General features: G+C 41.4%; 2 protein-coding genes and 1 pseudogene across 2 annotated transcripts in view; all 3 read left to right on the forward strand.

Annotated features, from left to right (window-relative positions):
* The first annotated feature begins 1,399 nt into the window (after window positions 1-1,399).
* Window positions 1,400-20,246, forward strand: part of Ylpm1 (YLP motif containing 1) — a 77,755-nt gene continuing 58,908 nt past the window's right edge. Inside the window, exons 1-3 of the mRNA XM_032908146.1 lie at window positions 1,400-2,452; window positions 17,930-18,166; window positions 18,999-19,178. Coding sequence (XP_032764037.1) covers window positions 1,583-2,452; window positions 17,930-18,166; window positions 18,999-19,178 — 1,287 coding nt within the window. The 5' untranslated portion in view covers window positions 1,400-1,582. The remainder of the gene's footprint in view (window positions 2,453-17,929; window positions 18,167-18,998; window positions 19,179-20,246) is intronic.
* LOC116905284 (U6 snRNA-associated Sm-like protein LSm5) lies at window positions 10,789-12,943 on the forward strand. Its single transcript, XM_032908145.1, has 2 exons — window positions 10,789-11,241; window positions 12,643-12,943. The coding sequence occupies exons 1-2, from the start codon at window positions 10,987-10,989 to the stop codon at window positions 12,811-12,813; spliced, it is 426 nt and encodes a 141-aa protein (XP_032764036.1). The 5' UTR covers window positions 10,789-10,986; the 3' UTR covers window positions 12,814-12,943.
* LOC116905283 lies at window positions 11,308-12,573 on the forward strand (annotated as a pseudogene).

A 20,246-nucleotide genomic window follows, 5' to 3' on the forward strand; every position in this document is an offset into this window, starting at 1 on the left:
TCCAGGCTGTGCAGTGTGCTCTAGGTTCCCAGCTTTTGGGAGCTGTCACCCATGCTGGAGTGGGTTTTGGTGATGCAGGTGTCTTTGAGTCATTTCTGCTCTTGAAGCTCCTTAACCATATTTCTTTAAGTAACTCTAGTAAAACTTGCTTTATTGGACTTAATGGTATCTACACTTCGGTCTCTTGTGAGCTCCCTCTCTGGGCTGAGTAGTTGTGTATTGTATCCCTTTAGGAAAAGTCTCATCAAACAACACATGGCTCTTGAGCTGGGACAAATATACTTAGGTTGTGAGAGCTCAATATGTTTTATACTTATGTCATGCAACTTTGTGTATTTCTATGCTGAGTCAATAAAACACTGAAAGAAACAATTCCTAGCCCCACACCTACTACCCATATCTACCCAAGACAGGTAATGATCTGGTTGCTAGGAAAAAAAGCAAGGTCACATCTTCAAATTGGCATGCTGATATAGTTAATAGTCTTAAAATTAATCTCTCTCTCTCAGAATTCAGTGTACCACTTCTGATTTTCGGTGATTACCCAAACCAAAGGAAGTCTTTAATATCTTGCCGCCAGGGTTCAGAAGATTAGCTTTTAAGTTGCCCTTCTCTGGCTTTGCCTTAAATATAAGGATTCACTAACAGGAAAACTTTTCAAGTTAAAAGATTCTATCTAAGCGGGGTTTGGTGGTGCTTGGGAAGCAGAGGCAGGAGGATCTCTGTGAGTTCGAGGCCAGTCTTGTCTACAAGTTTAGTTCCAGGACTGCCAGGCGGTCACATAGAAAAGTCCTGTCTTGAAAAAACCAAAATTAAGGGGTGTGGGGAAGGACCAATCTAAACAATTCCATATTTTTTTTCCTTTTACAGTACCTGTAGGAAAGAATCAGGGCCGTTTTCATATTCCTCCTTCAGAATCCATTTTCCATTCTTCATATTACTGTTTCCTGTCAGGCATTGGGTTGACTAAGTTAAATCAATTCAACTTGGGAGAAACTGTCATTTTTACAAAACTCCCTCCTTTTTACTTAGGACTTCTGTAAGACTTTCCGTTAGTTCAAGTTTGATTTTTATTCTCAGGTAGGATTCTGCCGTTTTCTTCATGTAATTTCTAGATTTTTCTTACTAATTTCTTGTTTTATGTTCTTGTTGCTACTGTGAATGGAATCTTTCCTTTTCCCCCCATTCAAAAGTGAACCCATAGGGCGTTAGGACCTCTACCACTCCTTTTGGCTGTGAGACTCTATGGTGTCTTGGTTCTACGACAACATTCTATTACCGCTTACATTTTCCGAACCTGAAGGAAGGCGGCAACAGCGAGTACCCGCGCAAAGGTCCCCTCTATCTGGCCTTTGTTCTCCTCTCGGTGCCACTGCGCATGCGTAGTTGCTTCAGCACGGTCCCCCGCCTTCCCGACCGCGGGCCCAGCTCCGTAGCGCCGGCGCACTGGCGCGCTCCGTTCACACGCTCCGCGGCCTGTAGGCACCGCGAGTTCCGGCTGTCGCCGTCACCGCCGCGGCTCCTGGAGGTCGGTTGCAACGAGTAACGGCGCCGGGACGAGCCCCGCGCCTTCATTTCCGATATGTACCCGAATTGGGGCCGGTATGGCGGGAGCAGCCACTATCCGCCGCCGCCGGTCCCGCCGCCGCCGCCACCGGTGGCGCTTCCCGAGGCCTCGCCGGGGCCCGGGTACTCCAGTTCGACGGCTCCCGCGGCCCCTTCTTCTTCGGGCTTCATGAGCTTCCGAGAGCAACACTTGGCGCAGCTCCAGCAGCTGCAGCAGATGCACCAGAAGCAAATGCAGTGCGTGCTCCAGCCCCACCATCTTCCTCCGCCCCCGCTGCCGCCCCCGCCGGTGATGCCCGGGGGCGGCTACGGAGACTGGCAGCCGCCACCGCCACCGATGCCCCCGCCACCTGGGCCAGCCCTCAGCTATCAGAAGCAGCAGCAGTACAAACACCAGATGATCCACCACCAACGAGATGGGCCTCCCGGTTTGGTTCCAATGGAGCTGGAGTCCCCTCCTGAATCTCCCCCTGTACCTCCAGGATCCTATATGCCCCCATCTCAGTCGTACATGCCTCCACCTCAGCCACCACCCTCGTACTATCCCCCTTCCTCCGCTCAGCCCTACTTGCCCCCTGCTCAGCCGTCCCCTTCACAGTCTCCACCTTCCCAGTCCTATCTGGCGCCTACCCCTTCTTATTCTTCCTCTTCCTCCTCGCAATCATATTTGAGCCATTCCCAGCCCTACTTACCCCCTTCTCAGGCATCTCCTTCCCGCTCCTCCCAGGGCCCTTCCAAACCCCAGCTACCACCACCACCACCGTCCATCCCTTCTGGGAATAAAACAACTATCCAGCAAGAGCCTTTGGAGACTGGGGCCAAGAACAAGAGTGCTGAACAGAAACAAGCTGCTCCTGAACCAGATCCCTCTACAATGACTCCACAGGTAAGAAATCACCTGCTGGAGTCACATCTTTCATTTAGACTTTACTTGAGCAGGCCTTGGGGCTTAACCAGCTTCTGCCTATCATAACTCCAACACCCAAAGACTAGCCCATTCAAACTCCAAAGATCGCTTAGGAGTCAGCCCTGAAAGCCAAGTTTTTTTAAAAAAAAAACAAAACAAAACAAAACTGTGGACTACTAAAAGAACAGTAAAGAGAGGACTAGACACTTGGAGAGTAGTGGGTTGGCACTAGATTTATTTCTCAGACGGATGCCTTGGTTTCCTTTGACCAGCATCCTAGATTTATTGCACAGAGCTTTTTTGTTTTTAACTAAGATTTTCATGGGGAAGGCAGTGTAAAAGAAAATTCTCCAAGGGCTGATGTTTAAATGCATGTAAACATCAACAAGTTAATTTCTTAGGACAAACAAAACATATAGGGGCCAGAGATAGCTGTCGCTTTCCAGAATAAGGTTCTCAGCACCTAAAAGATGGAAGTCTCATCATGACACACTAACCAATGTTATGAGCTCTTGTAGACTACATAGGTCTCTAGAGACTTGATCCTTGGAGAACCTGTTGGTATATTTCAGGAATTGATTCAGACATTACACCTCTTAAGGATAATTTTACCACATGGTTAATTTGTTACACTTCATTGTTATTACCATTCACTCCAAAGTAATAGCCTTGGAATTTGGCTGAGGTTTAAGAAGGGAAGTTTTGTGATAGCTGTTCCTGTGAGAGCCATCCCTTTAGACATCTCCTTGGAAGATGCTGCTTTCCACAGAACAGTAAGAGGTTGACAGAGTTGTAGGAGCATAGAAGCTGGGCATGGTAACCTGTGCCTACATCCAGTATTTGGGCAACAGAAGCAAGAGGATGGAGTTTGAAGCCAGTCTGGGCTATACAGTGAGACCCAGTCTCACTATAGGAATAGATCATGTGACTATTTGAAATACATAGCAATTCCTCATCTACCTAAGTTCACTAAGAGAAAAACAAAATTGTATGATATGCAAGCTCAGGGTAATGCCTAGGATTCCAAAAGATGATTGTATATTATTCTAATTTTACAGTAGTTCAGTATTTAAGAGAAGCAAGTTCTTCACAGGAGACACTCATAGGACAGTAGAATAATTGATTTTGCTGCCCTATACCAAAGTTACATTGCTCATCAGGATCATTTCCTCCCGTTGCCCAATTAATTCAAGCTAAATTATGACCTCAGTCTTGACTTTTTCCTGGGCATGTAGAAAAACAAATGAGTTATATAGTTGGCTTGTCGTTGTGCTTGGGATTGAACTCAGCACCTTGGATATGCTAGTCAAGTGCTCTACCATTCAACTACACCTTCAGCTTTGGCTTTTTAAAATAAGAGTATGCATACCAGACTACCTTAATATAAGTACTCACTACGAACACTGCTTTTGGTTTTCTGCTTCGTCCTAAATGAACTTCTTTCAGTGTTTGGAACATTTACTGCTTGTGATTCTTGCTGAAAGAGAGAAAGTAGTGGAGGGGTGTAGACCAGATCAAGAACAAACAGCCTTGCCTATGGCTTAAGATGGAGCTCATTGGTTGAGTGCTTGCTAGCATCTCCAAAGCCATGGATTATATTCTTAGCACTGCATAAACTGGGCATTGTAATAAAAAAAACCTGCAGTCTTAGCACTCAGGTGGCAGAGGCAGGAGGATCAGGAGTTCAAGGCCGTCCAGACTATACAGTGAGTTCAAAGCCAGTGGGGAATACAGGGGGAGGAATGGAATGGGGCTTTGCATGTCCGTCTGTTCTTTCTTCCTTTCTTCCTTCCTTTCTTTCTTTCTTTCTTTCTTTCTTTCTTTCTTTCTTTCTTTTTTCTTTTTTCTTTTTTCTTTTTTCTTTTTTCTTTTTTTCAGAGCTGGGGACCGAACCCAGGGCCTTGCGCTTGCTAGGCAAGTGCTCTACCGCTGAGCTAAATCCTCAACCCCATGTCCTTTCTTTCTTAACTCTATGGAGTTTATCCCAATGTCCTTAACTTCTCTCTTTCCTTTAAATGGAATTCTTTCAAAGCACATCTCAAAGTTTAGACTCCATGAGCCAGGCATGCAAATTACCCCTGTGACTTGGTGCTGCTTGTCTTCCTGATCCTCTGCAGCACCTAGGACAGTGCCTTGCAGTTTGCAGAACCACTGTAAAGATGTTGTGTAAGAGTCAAGTGCTTGTTCTTTATACCTGAGGTACTTTATTAGATGATAAGCATTGTTTATCCTTCTGCATGTTTTCATCCACATTTTAGTTTGGGAAAATGCTATTACGTTTATTATTATATATGATGGGAGCGTGGGCCTGCTGCACATGGACATGCCACAGTGTGCACATTGAGGTCAGGAGGCGAGAAGACAACTTTTGGGAGTTAGTTGGTGTTCGGGGGATTGCATTCAGGCTGGTAGAGTTGCTCATCGTGCTCTTTTACCCACTGCCCCTAAAAAGTTTATGATGAAAGACTTAAGCATTAAGTAGAAAAAATATCGTAAACATAATTTTAAATATTTTAAAGCAAATCTTACATCTTCTGTCCCTTGCTTGTGGTTTGTTTTTGTTTGTTTGTTTGTTCGTTTTGTTTTGTTTTGTTTTTTGTTTTTTTCATAACTGGAATCAAGCCCCAGGGCTTTGTGCATGCTAGTTAAGTATTCTACAAAACTATACCCTCCACCATTGTTTTACATTCTTAATTAGGTCCCTAGTTGGTTTTCTTCAAAAGCATTTTTCCATTACATTTTATCATTTACTGTGTGTTGAGTGGCAGAGGTTGAGGGGTGCAAGTGTGCTACTGTGTGCATATGGGAGTCAGGACAGCCTGTGGTTGTCTGCTCTCTCAGACGTCTTTAGGCTTGGTAACAAACACCTTAACGCTGAGCCATCTCTAGACCTCAGCTACCTAGTTTTAAAAAGAAAGAAGAGAAGAGGGTGACCTTTCATTTCTTTTTTTTTAAAGATTTGTTTATTATATAAGTACACTATAGCTATCTTCAGACACACCAGAAGAGGGCATTAGATCTCATTACAGATGGTTGTGAGCCACCATGTGGTTGCTGGGAATTGAACTCAGGACCTCTGGAAGAGCAGTCAGTGCTCTTAACCACTGAGCCATCTCTCCAGCCCCTTTCATTTCTTAAAAAATAAAACACAGTCTCAGTATGTAGCACTGGCAGGCCTGGAACTTGTTATGTAGATGAGACTGGTCTCCCAACTTACAGAGATCTGTTTACTTCTGTTTACCTTAAAGGCATGTACCACCATGCTGGGTCAAGATCTTTTTTAGATTGAGCACATTATAAAAGCTTAAGTCTTTTTGTATTATCTAATGCTCTGTCTCTAGATTTGCCTCATGTCTCCTGGTATCGGGATTCAGAATGATTCCCTGTTAAATAATCCAATTGTCTCAGTAATATTTTGTTGGTTTGTTCAAATTAAGATCCAATATAGGATAAATAGAAGTCTTTATTGTGTAGGTTAGGGTTTCTGAATCTGAGCACTGTAAATCTTTGGGACCTCTTTGTTCCTGGTCTCCCAGTTTTGAGTCAGAAATGTTTTTAGACATTGGGAGATCACCACCATCAGTTCTGGGGGGAAGAGCTACCCTTCCTCAAGAACCCCTGCTCTATATCACTATTTCCTGTTTCCCTACATTATGCCCTGAATTTGATGAAAAAAATCTATCATTCTTTCAAACATCCCACATTCTGACCCTGCTTCTGTTTTGATAATTGTACCATTTTATTTGTTGTTTTTGATTTCCTTTTTATAATTAAATAATTAATAATTAATAATTTTATAATTAATTAATTGCAAAACACCAGGCTGAAGTTCAAAGTTGATAGTTGTCAAGTGTAGGTATAGGTGTTACACCCATCATGAGGGCCTGGTTGTCCCATACTTCGGATGCTGAGTTTGAGCAATGGATTTAAGTGGTGCAATCAGGTCCTCACTGTTAAGCTTCTCTGTCAGTTTTATATCTTTCTTTTTTTTTTTTCTTTTTTCTTTTTTTTGGGGGGGGGGGGTTGGGGATTGAACCCAGGACCTTGTGCTTCCTAGGCAAGCGCTCTACCACTGAGCCAAATCCCCAACCCCCAGTTTTATATCTTTCTAGTGTTTCTCTAGTGACTGACTTATTGATTGTCTTTGTGGGACTCAATCGGTTCATTGGAATTTTCAGTAGTGTGTTTTTAAATCCCCTGTGCAGTTTCTTCCTAACTTAGTGTATGGAAATATGTAGAGAAAACTTTCAATTGTGAGCTAGAGCTGTTCGATTGGAAATCCATTTAGTATTGGAAAGATGGGACAAATGCTTCACTGTTTTCTTTTTATTCTCTAGATACCTGAGTAAAACATGATAACTTAGTGGAATATTCTTTTTTTTTAAGAGTTAGTTTTTCTGTGTTTAAGAGGTTGACTAGTTGAAGTGTATAGAAGTCTTCTCAATGAGTTGTGGTTTTATTTCATTCTCCAAAATACTTATGCAAAATGTTGGCATTGAGTATAGTGTTTGGCGGTGTCATTTAAGGTGAAATACTATGCTTAGTACTATAGATAAAATGGTGAACAACATAGATGTGGTACTTGATGTCAATGACTTTTTATTTTAATAAGGAGAAGAAATATAGGATGCTATGAGATTGGAAAGTTTAAAATATTACCAGAATATAAGAAACTAGAAAAGGCAAGGTTTAAAAAGTTTTATTATTGTTGTTTTGGCTTTTTGAGACAGTGACTCTTGTAGCCCAAGTTGGTGTTAAACTTGGTTGTAGCTAAGAATTACCCTGAACTCTAGATCCTTCTGTCTTCTCTTCCTGAGAATTGGAATTACAGGCATGTACGTTTTACACACACACACACACACACACACACACACACACACACACACACACACACACACACACTGTTCACAGTGCTTTGTATGCATTGTGAAAAACAGATACCTTTTAAATGATTGACTATTGCTAGGAGCTCTATCCTGATTGAAAAAGCCACCTTTATAAAGTAATATTTAGATGGTTTGGTGGCATATCTCTTTATCCCAACAATCAGGAGTTCAGGGCTATATAGAGAGGTTGAAGCTAGCTTGGGCTACATGAGACCCTGTCTCAAAAACAAAACAAAACAAACAACAACAACAAAAACAACCCATATATGTGAGAATCCTAAAATATAGGCAGGAATTACCCAAAAGTTGAGAAGGGTCTCTGACAGCACAGGTTGAAAATAATAGCTATGTAATAGAGAAAGCTGTAAAGACTATTTCAAAGACAGTTTTTAGCCGTCCATTGAGGGATTTTATAAAGGCAGGTGTGGTGCACTGATTAGTTTAGTGGTGCACAAACGTGTTAGGCTGTACCACTGAGCTACTCCTCCCATCCTAGATTAGCATTGAGAATTCATTTTATTAATTTATATTTTATGTGTATGGGTGTTTTACCTGTGTGTATATCTGTTTGCTACCTCTATGACTTATTGCTTGTGGAGTTAAGAGGGCGTTAGATTTGCTGTAACTCTGAGTTACAGATGTTTGTGAGCCATCATATGGGTGCTGGGAACCTAACATGGGTCTGATGCAAAAGCAGCCAGTGCTCTTAATCATTTTCACTCTAGCTCTGGCATTTAGAAAGATTGATTTTTATTTTATGTGTACCATGTGTATACACTGCCTACAGAGGCCAGAAGTGGTGTCAGATTCTTTGAAAATGATATTAGTGGCGATGTAAAGAGGTAGAAATATGGAAGTCATATCTAGCTTCTAGAATCCAGCCAGTTGGATAGTCATGGCAAGGGGAGGCATCAAGGATTTGTGGGCTTGGGGGTGGGCTTCTGAGTGGTTAGTAATACCACTTAATAAAATGGGAAACCTAGAGGAAGAATAGGGAGAAAAGGCTAGGGGATGATGTGGAAAATAGGAGTTAAGCTTTATGCATACTTTGTTTGAGGTCCTTGGGCATAAATTCCAAATGGAGAGATCCATATAGAAGTTAGATTCAGACATAGAGTCTAGAAGCAGGATCTGGTGAATTATCATATACATATAAAGTATGTCCTAAGACATATAATAGGTAAGCTCTGCTGAGGGGTGTACATAGGAAAAGAATAGAGGCTAGAAGACCTGTGGCTAGCCTCGGAAACACAGTCCAAATAACCAGTGGAGGAAAGGCCAACATTAGGAGGATGGGAAGTGAAAACAGAGCAGGGCTACAGACTGTGAGGGGAAGGCACTTCTGGAACAAGATAGCCAGCTGTGTCAAGTACTGCTAATCGGTCAAGCAAGATGAGGATCTGAGCTGTCTCCCCTCTGACATAGATGAGGACTCTGAGCTGTGTCCCCTCTGACATAGATGAAGACTCTGAGCTGTCTCCCCACTGACATAGAGATTACTGTTGACCTTGGCAGGAGCAGTTTCATAGTGACTGAAGCCAGATTGCATTGATTTGAGGAGTGATGGAAGGTGAGGATGGGGATGGTGAGTATAGAGCACTCTTTTAAGAAGTTTTTAACTGAAGGGGAGCGAGAAAGAATGAGGGCAGGAACTGGAGAAAGATGAAATAAAGGAACATTCTTTTTAAAAATGGAAACTAGGGGTTGGGGATTTAGCTCAGTGGTAGAGCGCTTGCCTAGCAAGCGCAAGGCCCTGGGTTCCGTCCCCAGCTCCGAAAAAAAGAAAAAAGAAAAAGAAGGGGGAAAAAAAAGGAAACTAATTTTACCTGGTGACCTTAGTTCTTAAAGGAGGATGTGAATCTTAATGATATTAAAAATAGTCATTTTAAACCAAATCAAAAGTAGATATTTGATTGATCAATCAGGTTTTCTTTCATCACTTAAGATCTACACAGATAACAGTCAGTCATTATTACAGGTATTAGTAATAACCTAGACAGGGATGCTACCGCTCTGCAGTATTAATCTCTAAAATATCGCACACAGACACACTTAGTAACATTCCCCTTTTGGCAAAATCATGTAGTCCTTGGTTTTATGGCTATGCCAGTAGCAGGTGGTTAGGGCTGCCTGAATAAATTTGCATCTGTATTAGTAACAATGTCTGTGACAAATCATTCTAGAGTTCTTAATGTCTCAGGTCTCTGCATTCAGTTTCTCTGTGTTGAATGATGGCAGTGGTGGAGTGTGTATACTTGTGTGCATGTACTGTGGAGGCTAGAGGTTGATGTTGGATGTCTTCTTCAGTTGTTCTCCACTACATAAACAGACACAGGGTCTCTTACTGAACTTAAAACTCTGACGTGGCTAGTCTAACTACCTAGCCTGTTCTTTTTCCGTGAGTGCTGGGATTAGAGGCAATAAATTATGCCCATCTGCATTTATGTGGGTGCTGGGAATCAAACACAGGTCCCTGTGTTTCCACAGCAAGTGCTTGACTTGCTGAACTATCCATCTCTCTGGCTCCCATTCAGTCTCTTAAAGGTAACATATGTTACCTTTTCCCATAAGACATGAAAGCAGGGCTGGAGAGATGGCTCAGTGGTTAAGAGCACTGACTGCTCCTCCAGAGGTCCTGAGTTCAATTCCCAGCAACCACATGGTGGCTCACAACCATCTGTAATGGGATCTGATGCCCTCTTCTGGTGTGTCTGAAGACAGCTACAGTGTACTTATAGATAATAAATGAATAAATCTTAAAAAAAAAAATAAAAAAGGCATGAAAGCATCCCATATGCTGGGATGTTGAGAGGAACTGGCTCCTCATCTGTTGTTAACCAGTCTAAATTTGACTTTTCCTTCAGGTCACTAAGGACATTTCTGATATCATCCTTATTCATTGTAGGCTTCAGAAACATGCTGAACCCCAAGACGGAAGTAGTTGTGTTTCTCACTTATTGGGTTCATAATAAATAGAAAATGACCTACAAAGCATACTGTCACTGAATCAACTACTACTGAAACCCTAACACAGCTTATCTATTGGATTGGATCTAAGATAAAGATGGGAGGAGTAAGAAGAGGTTGTGTTCTTATTAAAGAATCTGTGGCTTGGTAAAAACATGAGGACCAGCATCCATGTAAAAGCCAGTGTGATGGACATCAGTAATCCCAATAAATAACTGAGGAGGTAGAAACCAGAAGGTCCCTGGGGTTTACTAGCGAGCCAACCAGACACAGCTTTGCAGAATTGGCTTGCTTCAGGTTCAGTGAGAGACCCTATTTTTAAAAAAAGAAAAATGAAGTGGAGAAAATTGGGTACGGTATCTGACATTAACTTCTGGGTGTCATACACAGTATATACACATTCATCTATATCTGCTAACCTTCATCTTTGTAGCCATTATCTTTTAACTTGTGAAAGAACTGGTGTCTTTGTCTTCTAATGATACTTTAAGCAACTGAAACAGCTACCCATGGCAGCCCAGGCTCCAATGCCAGTATCGGCAGACAAGCAAGAATTTGAGGCCAATTTCTCACAAAAATGAAAATGGTTTGAGTTGCTTTGCTTTTTCATATCTTTGTTCTTCTAGAATATTATTTTATGTATATGGGTGTTTTGTCTGTATGTATATCTGTGAGCCATGGGCATGCCTGATACTCACAGAGACCAGAAGAGGGTATCAGATCCTTTGGAACTGGATTATAGATGGTCGTGAGCCACCATGTGGATACTGGAAACTTCAAACAGGTCTCCTGGGCACTTCCAACGTGGCCATGGCGGCTAACATGACCACGAACCTGTCTCAACTCCTGCCACTAGAGCTTGTGGACAAATGTATAGGATCAAGAATTCACATTGTGATGAAGAGTGATAAAGAAATCGTTGGTATCGCTGACTCTGGGGTGTGAAGCCGACCGGTCTGACTTTTCATCACTGCCGAACCCACGCGAACCACAGCCATGTCTGGGGATGAGATGATTTTGATCCTACTATGAGCAAAAAGAAAGAAAAAGAAGAAGAAGAAGCCTTTTACGTTAGATGAAGAAGAAGGTGATGCCCAGACAGAAGAAACCCAGCCCTCAGAGACAAAAGAAGTGGAGCCAGAACCAGCTGAAGAGAAAGATGTGGACGCTGAAGAGGACGGTGGGAAGAGAGATGCTTCTGATGACTTAGATGACTTGAACTTCTTTAATCAAAAGAAAAAGACAAAAAGATATTTGATATTGATGAAGCTGAAGAAGCTATAAAGGATGTTAAGATTGAAAGTGATGCTCAAGAGCCGGCCGAGCTGGAGGACGACCTTGACATTATGCTTGGCAGTAAGAAGAAAAAGAAGAATGTGAAATTCCCAGATGAAGACGAAATACTAGAAAAAGATGAAGCTTTAGAAGATGAAGACAGCAAAAAAGATGATGGCATTTCATTCAGTAACCAAACTGGGCCTGCTTGGGCAGGCTCAGAAAGAGACCACATATGAGGAGCTGCTGAATCGAGTGTTTAACATCATGAGAGAAAAGAATCCAGATATGGTTGCTGGAGAGAAGAGGAAATTTCTGATGAAACCTCCACAGATCGTCCGAGTAGGAACCAAGAAAACTTCTTTTGTCAGTTTTACAGATATCTGTAAACTATTACATCGTTAACCCAAACATCTCCTTGCATTTTTATTGGCAGAATTGGGTACAAGTGGTTCTATAGATGGTAATAACCAACTTGTAATCAAGGGAAGATTCCAACAGAAACAGATAGAAAACGTCTTGAGAAGATATGTCAAGGAATACGTCACTTGTCGGTCACCCTACTCTATTTCTTACAGTGTAAAACTTGTCATTCTCGATGCTCTGTTGCCAGTATCAAAACTGGCTTCCAGGCTGTCACAGGCAAACGAGCACAGCTCCGTGCCAAAGCTAACTAATTTGCTAATCACCATTGATTTTTCCAAAATGTGGTGGAGAGTTGGCTGGACAGGTTACCATCAGAGTGGATATACCATTAAGTTAAAAACAAGATAGAAACTGCCAAGTTCTTTGGCGAGTGATTATTCTGAAATCCTTGCAAGATACTGATATTCAAGCTGTTGACATACTCGTTGCCTACTTTAACAACTGTCAGAGAAACGTGATGGAGTAAGGAGGTGCTTTTTAAAATCGTTCATAGACTTCTGTAAAATGCAAGATAAATTAAAGTTATTATAACAGTAATTCTTTCAATTTGATCTGTCCTTTGGCTTTCTTTTCTACAATAAACCGCTCGTTAAATTTAAAAAAAAAAAGAAAGAAATCGTTGGTACACTTCTAGGATTTGATGACTTTGTCAATATGGTGTTGGAAGATGTCACAGAATTTGAAATTACACCAGAAGGAAGACGAATTACAAAATTAGATCAAATTCTACTAAACGGAAATAATATAACAATGCTGGTTCCTGGAGGAGAAGGGCCTGAAGTATGAGTGGATTTCCTTGACTTATACTAGATTCTGCCTTTTTTGTTTTTCAAACCTTTAATGTTTAGATTCTATAAAATGAAGTTTCTCTTAAAGGGAAACACTTTGAATATACATCCATTTTTCTAAGCTAATCGTTATTTTGGGAAAAGAAGAGTTTTGTTTTGTTTTTAAAGACTAAAAAAATAAAGATAGTTTTGGTTGAAAAAACAAACAGGTCCCCTGGAAGAGTAGATATCACTCTTAATCTCTGAGCAGTTTCTCTAGCCCTTAACCCAACACACACCCTTGAGACAGATTCTCCATGTAGACCTGGCTAGCCTTCAACTGGCTATTAAGCTTAGAATGACCTTGAATTGTGGCCTTTTGAAAAATTGTGTTTGTGTGTCTGTCTTGTCTGTCTGGATGTGGGCACATGTGCTTGGTCGTGTGGAAGGTGAAAGACAGTCCCTGGGGTCCTTTCTCTCCTTTTGTTTGTATGTAGGCTCCTGGGGTCACCAGACTTTGCTTAGCACCTTTACCCTATTTGCTGTCTCCTAACCTTGGACTTCACATTGTCCTGCCTCCGCTTCCTGAGTGCCAGCGTGATAGGCGTGTGACAGACACCCTGCTTGGTTTTATTTTATTTTCAGGACTTTAGTGCATGCTTGTCAAGTACTCTGTCAACTGATAAGCTACATTATCAGGCCCTGACTTAGTTTCTTAAGGTAAATGATGTATCTATTGATATTTCCAGTATATTCTTTGGTTTTTCAAGTCAGGGTTTCTCTGTATCTCTTTGGCTATGTTGAAACTCACTCTGTAGACCTGTTTGGTCTTGAACTCAGATCTGCCTGCCTCAGCTTCCTCCCACCACTGTCTGGCTTACTATTTTTTTTTTTTTTTTTTTTTTTTTTTTTTTTTTTTTTTTTTTTTTTCTTTTTTTTGAGCTGGGGACCAACCCAGGGCCTTGCGCTTCCCTTGCCGAACCCTAGGCAAGCACTCTACCACTGAGCTAAATCCCCAACCCCGCTTACTATTTTCTTAAAGTAGTGAAGGAAGTTGAATTCTTTTTCCTTTTGTTTTTCTGAGATGGATTCTTGTCGCTGAGTCTGATGTTGAACTTACTGTGCTTACTGTGTGGTGAAGATGACCTTGATTCTGACCCTTTTGCTTCTACCAAGTGCAGACGGTGTCATGCCTGCTGAAAAATGTTTTAATATTTCATTATTGCTGACTTTTAATTTCTTTTATTTTTTATTATTATTACTATTTTTTATTAGTAATGGGTTATATAGATCAGAGTGGCCTGGAACCCACTAAGATCTGTCTCCCAAACTCTGAAATGAGAGGTGTGCCATCACATACTTGTTTTGTTTTTGTTTTTAATTTGAATATTAAAAGTAATCTTGTTCTGGGAACTGATGGTTATATGTATGATAATAAGCTCCAAAATAGAGTAAGATAAAATTTATTCTTGCCAATAAATTAGAAAAGTTCTAAGTCAAAATGAATGGCTTATGGTAGTCAGTATCACTTATTGATATCCTGTTATATGGTTTAGCACTTTGCCAAAGTTAAAAGATCAAAATAGCAGAAGAAGAGCTGGGGAGAGGTGGCAATGCCTTTAGGGAGCAGAGCGGGCTCCATAGTTGGACCCTAGCTCAAAAAAAAAAAAAAAAAAAAAAGAAGAAAGAAGAAGAAAATGTCTTTTCCCAAAGAAAATTACACTGTGTAAATTAACAAATAACAAGTCAGTCTATTTGGGGGAAAGACATATTATTATGTATATTTTATATATCTCTTTGCACACAGAAAATTAGGAGAGATTATAAAATAAAATATTTACAATATAGGAACTGCCCCCGCCCCCAAGATAATTAGGTTAGAAAGTGAGCGTGTAGCCAGGTGTGGTGACACCTTTAATCCTAGCACTGAGAAGCAGAAGCAGGTGAATCTCTATGAATTTGAGGCCAGGCTATTTTATAGCCCTAGTTTCAGAACAGCCAGGGCTATGTAGAGACCCTGCCTCAAAAAGCCAAAAATAAATAATTTTAAAATGAGCATGGAAAATTAACCCTTTGACACAGACGAAAAGTTTATTATCAAAAGAAAAAGGGGTTGGGGATTTGGCTCAGCGGTAGAGCACTTGCCTAGGAAGCGCAAGGCCCTGGGTTCGGTCCCCAGCTCCGAAAAAAAGAACCAAAAAAAAAAAAAAGAAAAAAATAGCTGACTGTGGTAGTGTGCACCTTTAATCCCACTATTCAGTAAGAGACAGGTGGATCTTTGAGTTCAGAGCCAAACAGGTCTACATAGGAAATTCCAGGTCAGCCAAAGTTCTGATTCAATCTAGATTAACAAGGTTCTTGAGTTTTAGGAAGAACAAAGAATAATGTAGACTGAGTTGTTTTTGTTTTTTTTTTTTTTATCTTATTTTATGTATTTAGTTAGTTTTTAGTTTTTCAAAACAGGATTTCTCTGTGTAACCTTTGCTGTCCCAGAACTCAATTTTGTAGACTAGGCTGGTCTTGAACTCAGATCCACTTGCCTCTGCCTTCCCAGTGCTGGGATTAAAGCTGTGTACCACTACTGATATTAGACTTTTGTTCTAAGGAAAATATAGATGAATCTAAGCTTCTGATCATATGTCCCTCAACATATAACATGCTTTCTCTTTAAAGACACTGTATTTTTTAAGATACTGTTAATTCATTAGTATTCAACTCTTGGTAAACAGTAATGCTTTCTTGAGTGAAATTTAGGGAGCATACATTTCTTGTAAGAGCACTCACAGCCTGCTTAGGGATACTAGACAGTACTAGGCATTGTGACTGGGGAACCTTATACTTTTGTTTATTTACTTTTTTTTTTGGTTGATTTTTGACGTAGGGTCTCACTGTAGATCAGACTGGTCTGGTCCGCCTGCCAACATTCCTAAGTGATTGGGGGTGGGTTTGTGATTTTTAAATTCAAAATAGCTAGCAAAAAATTGTTGGATTCTGTGGGGTGACTGTGCTATGAAAATGACAGTGTGGCCAGAAGGCTGCACCACCTTGTTCTTCCTCAGCTGGGGATACACCTGTCAGCCACTCAGCTCTCCCACTGTTGTTCTTCCTTTATAAAGTAACTGGGAACACTTGCCATATTGGAGTTAGAAGTAAATTTTGGTAGATAAGCAAATTCACATATATAGAGTCTATGAATAATGAGAATTGAAATTGATTTTTATTTATTTATTTAGTTAGTTGGTACTGGGATGTTTTTTGATTTTTTTTTTCCCCCCCTTGGTACAGGGTCTCTCACTGCACTGCAGCTGGGATTTTTAGTTATACTGATTTGCCAGTGAGCTTCCTATTGTAGGATATTTGATTACACTGTGAACCTGGAGATTGTACTAGTTACTGGAAATAACCTGTTTTTAGTTGTGTGTCTTGGCTTGTACATGTCTTTTTTTTTTAAATACTTTATAATTTATTTTATGTTTGTGAGTACACTGTAGCTGTCTTCAGACACCAGAAGAGGGCATAGATCCCATTACACATGGTTGTGAGCCACCATGTGGGTGCTGGGAATTGAACTCAGGACCTCTGGAAGAGCAGTCAGTGCTCTTAACCACTGAGCCATTTCTTCAAACCCTTTGTACAAAGTTTTCTGCTTGAATATTGTAAACAGGATTTTAAAAAGTCAACCATAGGTCAAGAGGCAGATCAAGCAACCAGGTGACAAAGAAGTGAACATAGGGAAAAAACCCATAGAGAGTAAGAGTCAGAGATGCAAAGGACGCAGAAGGGAGGGACATTCAGTTTAAAGTGTTTGAACTGGACCAGCTGAGGAGGAAGGTCAGCTGGGTGCTTGCTCTGTCTCTCTGAGCTAGCAGGCGGTCACCACAGCATGTGGCACCTGAGTCTTCATTTGGTAAAATAAAATGATGGAGATCTTGTTAAAAAAAAAAAAAAATAGCATCTTCCTGACTCTGTCTTCTGGCATTGAGGCTGCAGACCGGCACTGTGGTCTGCAGTCTCTTTTGTGGGTTCTGGAAATGTAAGGTCCTGATTTTGCATAGCAGACATTTTCCATACTTAACTACCTTCCCAGCCCCCTCTCCATGTTTTTGGTTTTGTTTTGTTTGACAGGCTGGTCTCATATTCACAGGTCAATTAGACACATACCCCCTTCTAGTCTTTTAGGTTTGTGCTACCACCTGTTTCTCAGACTCAAATTTATTTATTTAATTTGATATGTGTTGTGATTTGCCTCTGTGTGTGTGTGTGTGTGTGTGTGTGTGTGTGTGTGTGCGTGCGTGTGTGTGTGTGTGTGTGTGTGTGTGTGTGTGTGTGTGTGTGTCTACCACTTGCATGCCTAGTGTCAAAGGAGGTCAGAATAGGGCATCAGATTCCCTGGAGCTGGAGTTACAGATGGTCGTAAGCCATCATGTGGGTGTTGGGAACTGAACCCAGTTCTCCTACTGCTGAACCATTCATTTCTCAAGTCCCGAGAAACATTTTTTGTTTTTGTTGTTGTTTTATCTTTTTTTGAGGCAGAGTTTCTCTGTATAACAACCCAAAGTGTTAATGGGGCTGGAGAGATGGCTCAGTGGTTAAGAGCATTGACTGCTCTTCCAGAGGTCCTGAGTTCAAATCCCAGCAACCACATGGTGGCTCACAACCATCTGTAATGAGATCCAATGCCCTCTTCTGGTGTGTCTGAAGACAGCTACAGTGAAAAAGTGTTATGTTAGCTGGGTGTAATGACAGGCCTATGCTTAGGAGACTGAAGTTGCTGGGGCTACAGACCAAGTTCAAAGACAGGCTGGACATTTTACTGGGATTCTGTCTAAAAGAATAAGAGGAATTCTTGGTCTATAGCTTGGTAGTGGAACACTCGCCTGCCCTACACAAAACGCTGAGCTCAATACTGTACCAGCTGCAGAGACAGGTGATTATCAATTAAAACTGAGCCAACGAGACGGGTCAGCAGGGAAAGCACTTGTCAAGCCTGATGGCCTGAGTTGTATCCCTTAGGACTCACGTGGCAGGAGAGAACCGTCTCCTGATCTCCACACACTGTGGCATGCTTGTGCCTATAAACACACATACACATGGAATAAATAAAATAAAATTCTTAAAAATGGCTTGTATTGTAGGAGCAGCAACAATATTGGTATCGACAACATCTGCTTAGCTTGCAGCAGAGGACAAAAGTGCATTTGCCAGGACATAAAAAGGGTCTTGTCACGGCAAAGGATGTACCAGAACCCATAAAAGAAGAAGCTCCAGTGCCAGCTACCAGTCAGATAGCAGAGCCTCTTGCAGCGGAAGAGCCCCCATTACCACCTCCAAATGAAGAGATGCCACCTCCCCTCCCGCCTGAGGAGCCCCAGGTGATTGTTTATCGTTTATCAGTCATTAAGTTCTTCCATGTGTTCAGGTACTTGTAAAAGTCCACTTTTGGTAGAGCGCTTGCCTAGGAAGCGCAAGGCCCTGGGTTCGGTCCCCAGCTCCGGAAAAAAAAAAAAGAAAAAAAAAAAAAAAAAAGTCCACTTTTGAAGTAACGAGATGTCGGCTTATCAGGTTTAAAATTAGCAAAGGAATTTTGGGGAGGTTGTCTGAAAGAGAAGCGTTAAAAGAGAGATGTCCACATGTGTTCATGATCACAGTACAGAGCACTCATTTATCTTTAGCTTTTAGGGTCAGTTGTCCAAACACTGCCACTTGTGATGGTGACTCTAGACAGGTTAGCTGATCTATTCTCTACTCATCGGAAGAATTCATTTATAGTAACCGTCTTACAGTGTGGAAGCATTGAAAATGACCATCTTTGTCACATTGAGATGGTGACTGGAGCATGGAAAGTCCCCACATTATTGGAATGTGGTTCTCTCAGCTTTACTAAACAATATATTGTCATCCAACAGTGACAGGGAGAGAGTGAAAGGGAAGGAAGGTACAGAGGTTCTCTACTGCTCAGTGGGTTGAAAGTACTAGACCTGCGAATTCTCTTCCTATTGGGGAAATGGTTGTCCTGTCTAAGAATAACTCTAGTGAGATGGTGGCCCTTCAACCCCCTGTCCTACCATCCATAATACCTGTGTAGATAGGGATTTGGGTTTGTCTAATGTGGGATAACTGCTCTCAGTTAGCCTGAATTGGAGGATTCTGGAATTGATTGATTTGGTTGCTGTTTTATGGCTTACATGTATTTCTCTTATTTAGTCAGAAGACCCAGAAGAAGATGCCAGATTAAAACAGTTGCAGGCTGCAGCGGCACATTGGCAACAGCACCAGCAGCATCGAGTCGGCTTCCAGTATCAAGGAATAATGCAGAGGCACACTCAGTTACAGCAGATCCTACAGCAGTACCAGCAAGTCATCCAGCACTCGCCACATATACAGGTAAGTGTTTCCAAAACAAGTAAGCAGGAAGCGTTCCCAAACATGCAGAAAGGATTTGTTGCTCCTGAAAGAGATTTAAGTATGAAAAACTAACAATCTAGAAGTATTGACAAGTAGCTATTTCAAAGGATACTCAGGTAATGTGATGTATCATTGAAGGCACTGGAAGGAGAGGGTTGTAATGAATTCCTTAAAGAGGGAGGGTTAGATAGAATGGGTCTCTTAAGAGTACAGTTGCTAAGAGATTTAAGACCTATGGATTGTTTCCACATAACTACGTTAATCTGATATGTCTAAAAATATCACTGTAGTAACAAATAAGTGTATAACTCATCGGCCAAGGCAGCCAGCACACACACCTACCCCTGAGCAGTGTTAGTGATAACATAGCACCACAGCATAAGTGATCGACTTAGGTGTTTGTCCTACATGTTTAAGGTATACTCCTTTGGGCTGGAGAGATGGCTCAGCGGTTAAGAGCACCCGACTGCTCTTCCAGAGGTCCTGAGTTCAAATCCCAGCAACCACATGGTGGCTCAGAACCATCTGTAAAGAGATCCGATGCCCTCTTCTGGTGTGTCTGAAGACAGCTACAGTGTACTTATATATAATAAATAAATAAATCTTTTAAAAAAAAAGGTATACTCCTTTGTCTGTGTTATAGGAATGTAGTTCCCTTTTTTGCTTTTTTCAGTCAGAGCTTGTTTGTTTTAGCTCTAACTGTCCTGGAATTTGAGCTTTAAACCAGGCTGACCTTAAACTCAGGTCGCCTGCGTCTGCCTCCCCAGCAGTGGGTGTAAAGGTGAGTGCCACCACTGCCTGGCTGGATTTTCCATCTTCTGAAACGATCCTCAGTGACATTGAACCCACTCATTGCTGAGGTAGCATTTGCTGTAGCATGTGTTTGGTTTCTCCAAGTGTGGTGCTGCTCAGCCCAAGGGACGAAATAGTGATCATCACGGAAAGGATCTAGCAGTTTTATCTTTCCCCTTGGACATTTTTTTTTTTTTAGTTTCCTAAAATTTTATGTAGTCTTGATTTATTAATGGAAATTAGGACTAATCCTTA

Source organism: Rattus rattus, chromosome 7 (assembly GCF_011064425.1).
Source record: "Rattus rattus isolate New Zealand chromosome 7, Rrattus_CSIRO_v1, whole genome shotgun sequence".
Lineage (NCBI taxonomy): Eukaryota > Metazoa > Chordata > Mammalia > Rodentia > Muridae > Rattus > Rattus rattus.

Bases quoted from the DNA above. Each gene is read 5' to 3' on its own strand.
- LOC116905284 (XM_032908145.1), top strand. From the start codon at position 10,987: ATGTATATCTGTGAGCCATGGGCATGCCTGATACTCACAGAGACCAGA. The intron at 11,242-12,642 runs ATCGTTGGTATC...AAAAAGAAAGAA, and splicing joins TGATGAAGAGTGATAAAGAA to ATCGTTGGTACACTTCTAGG.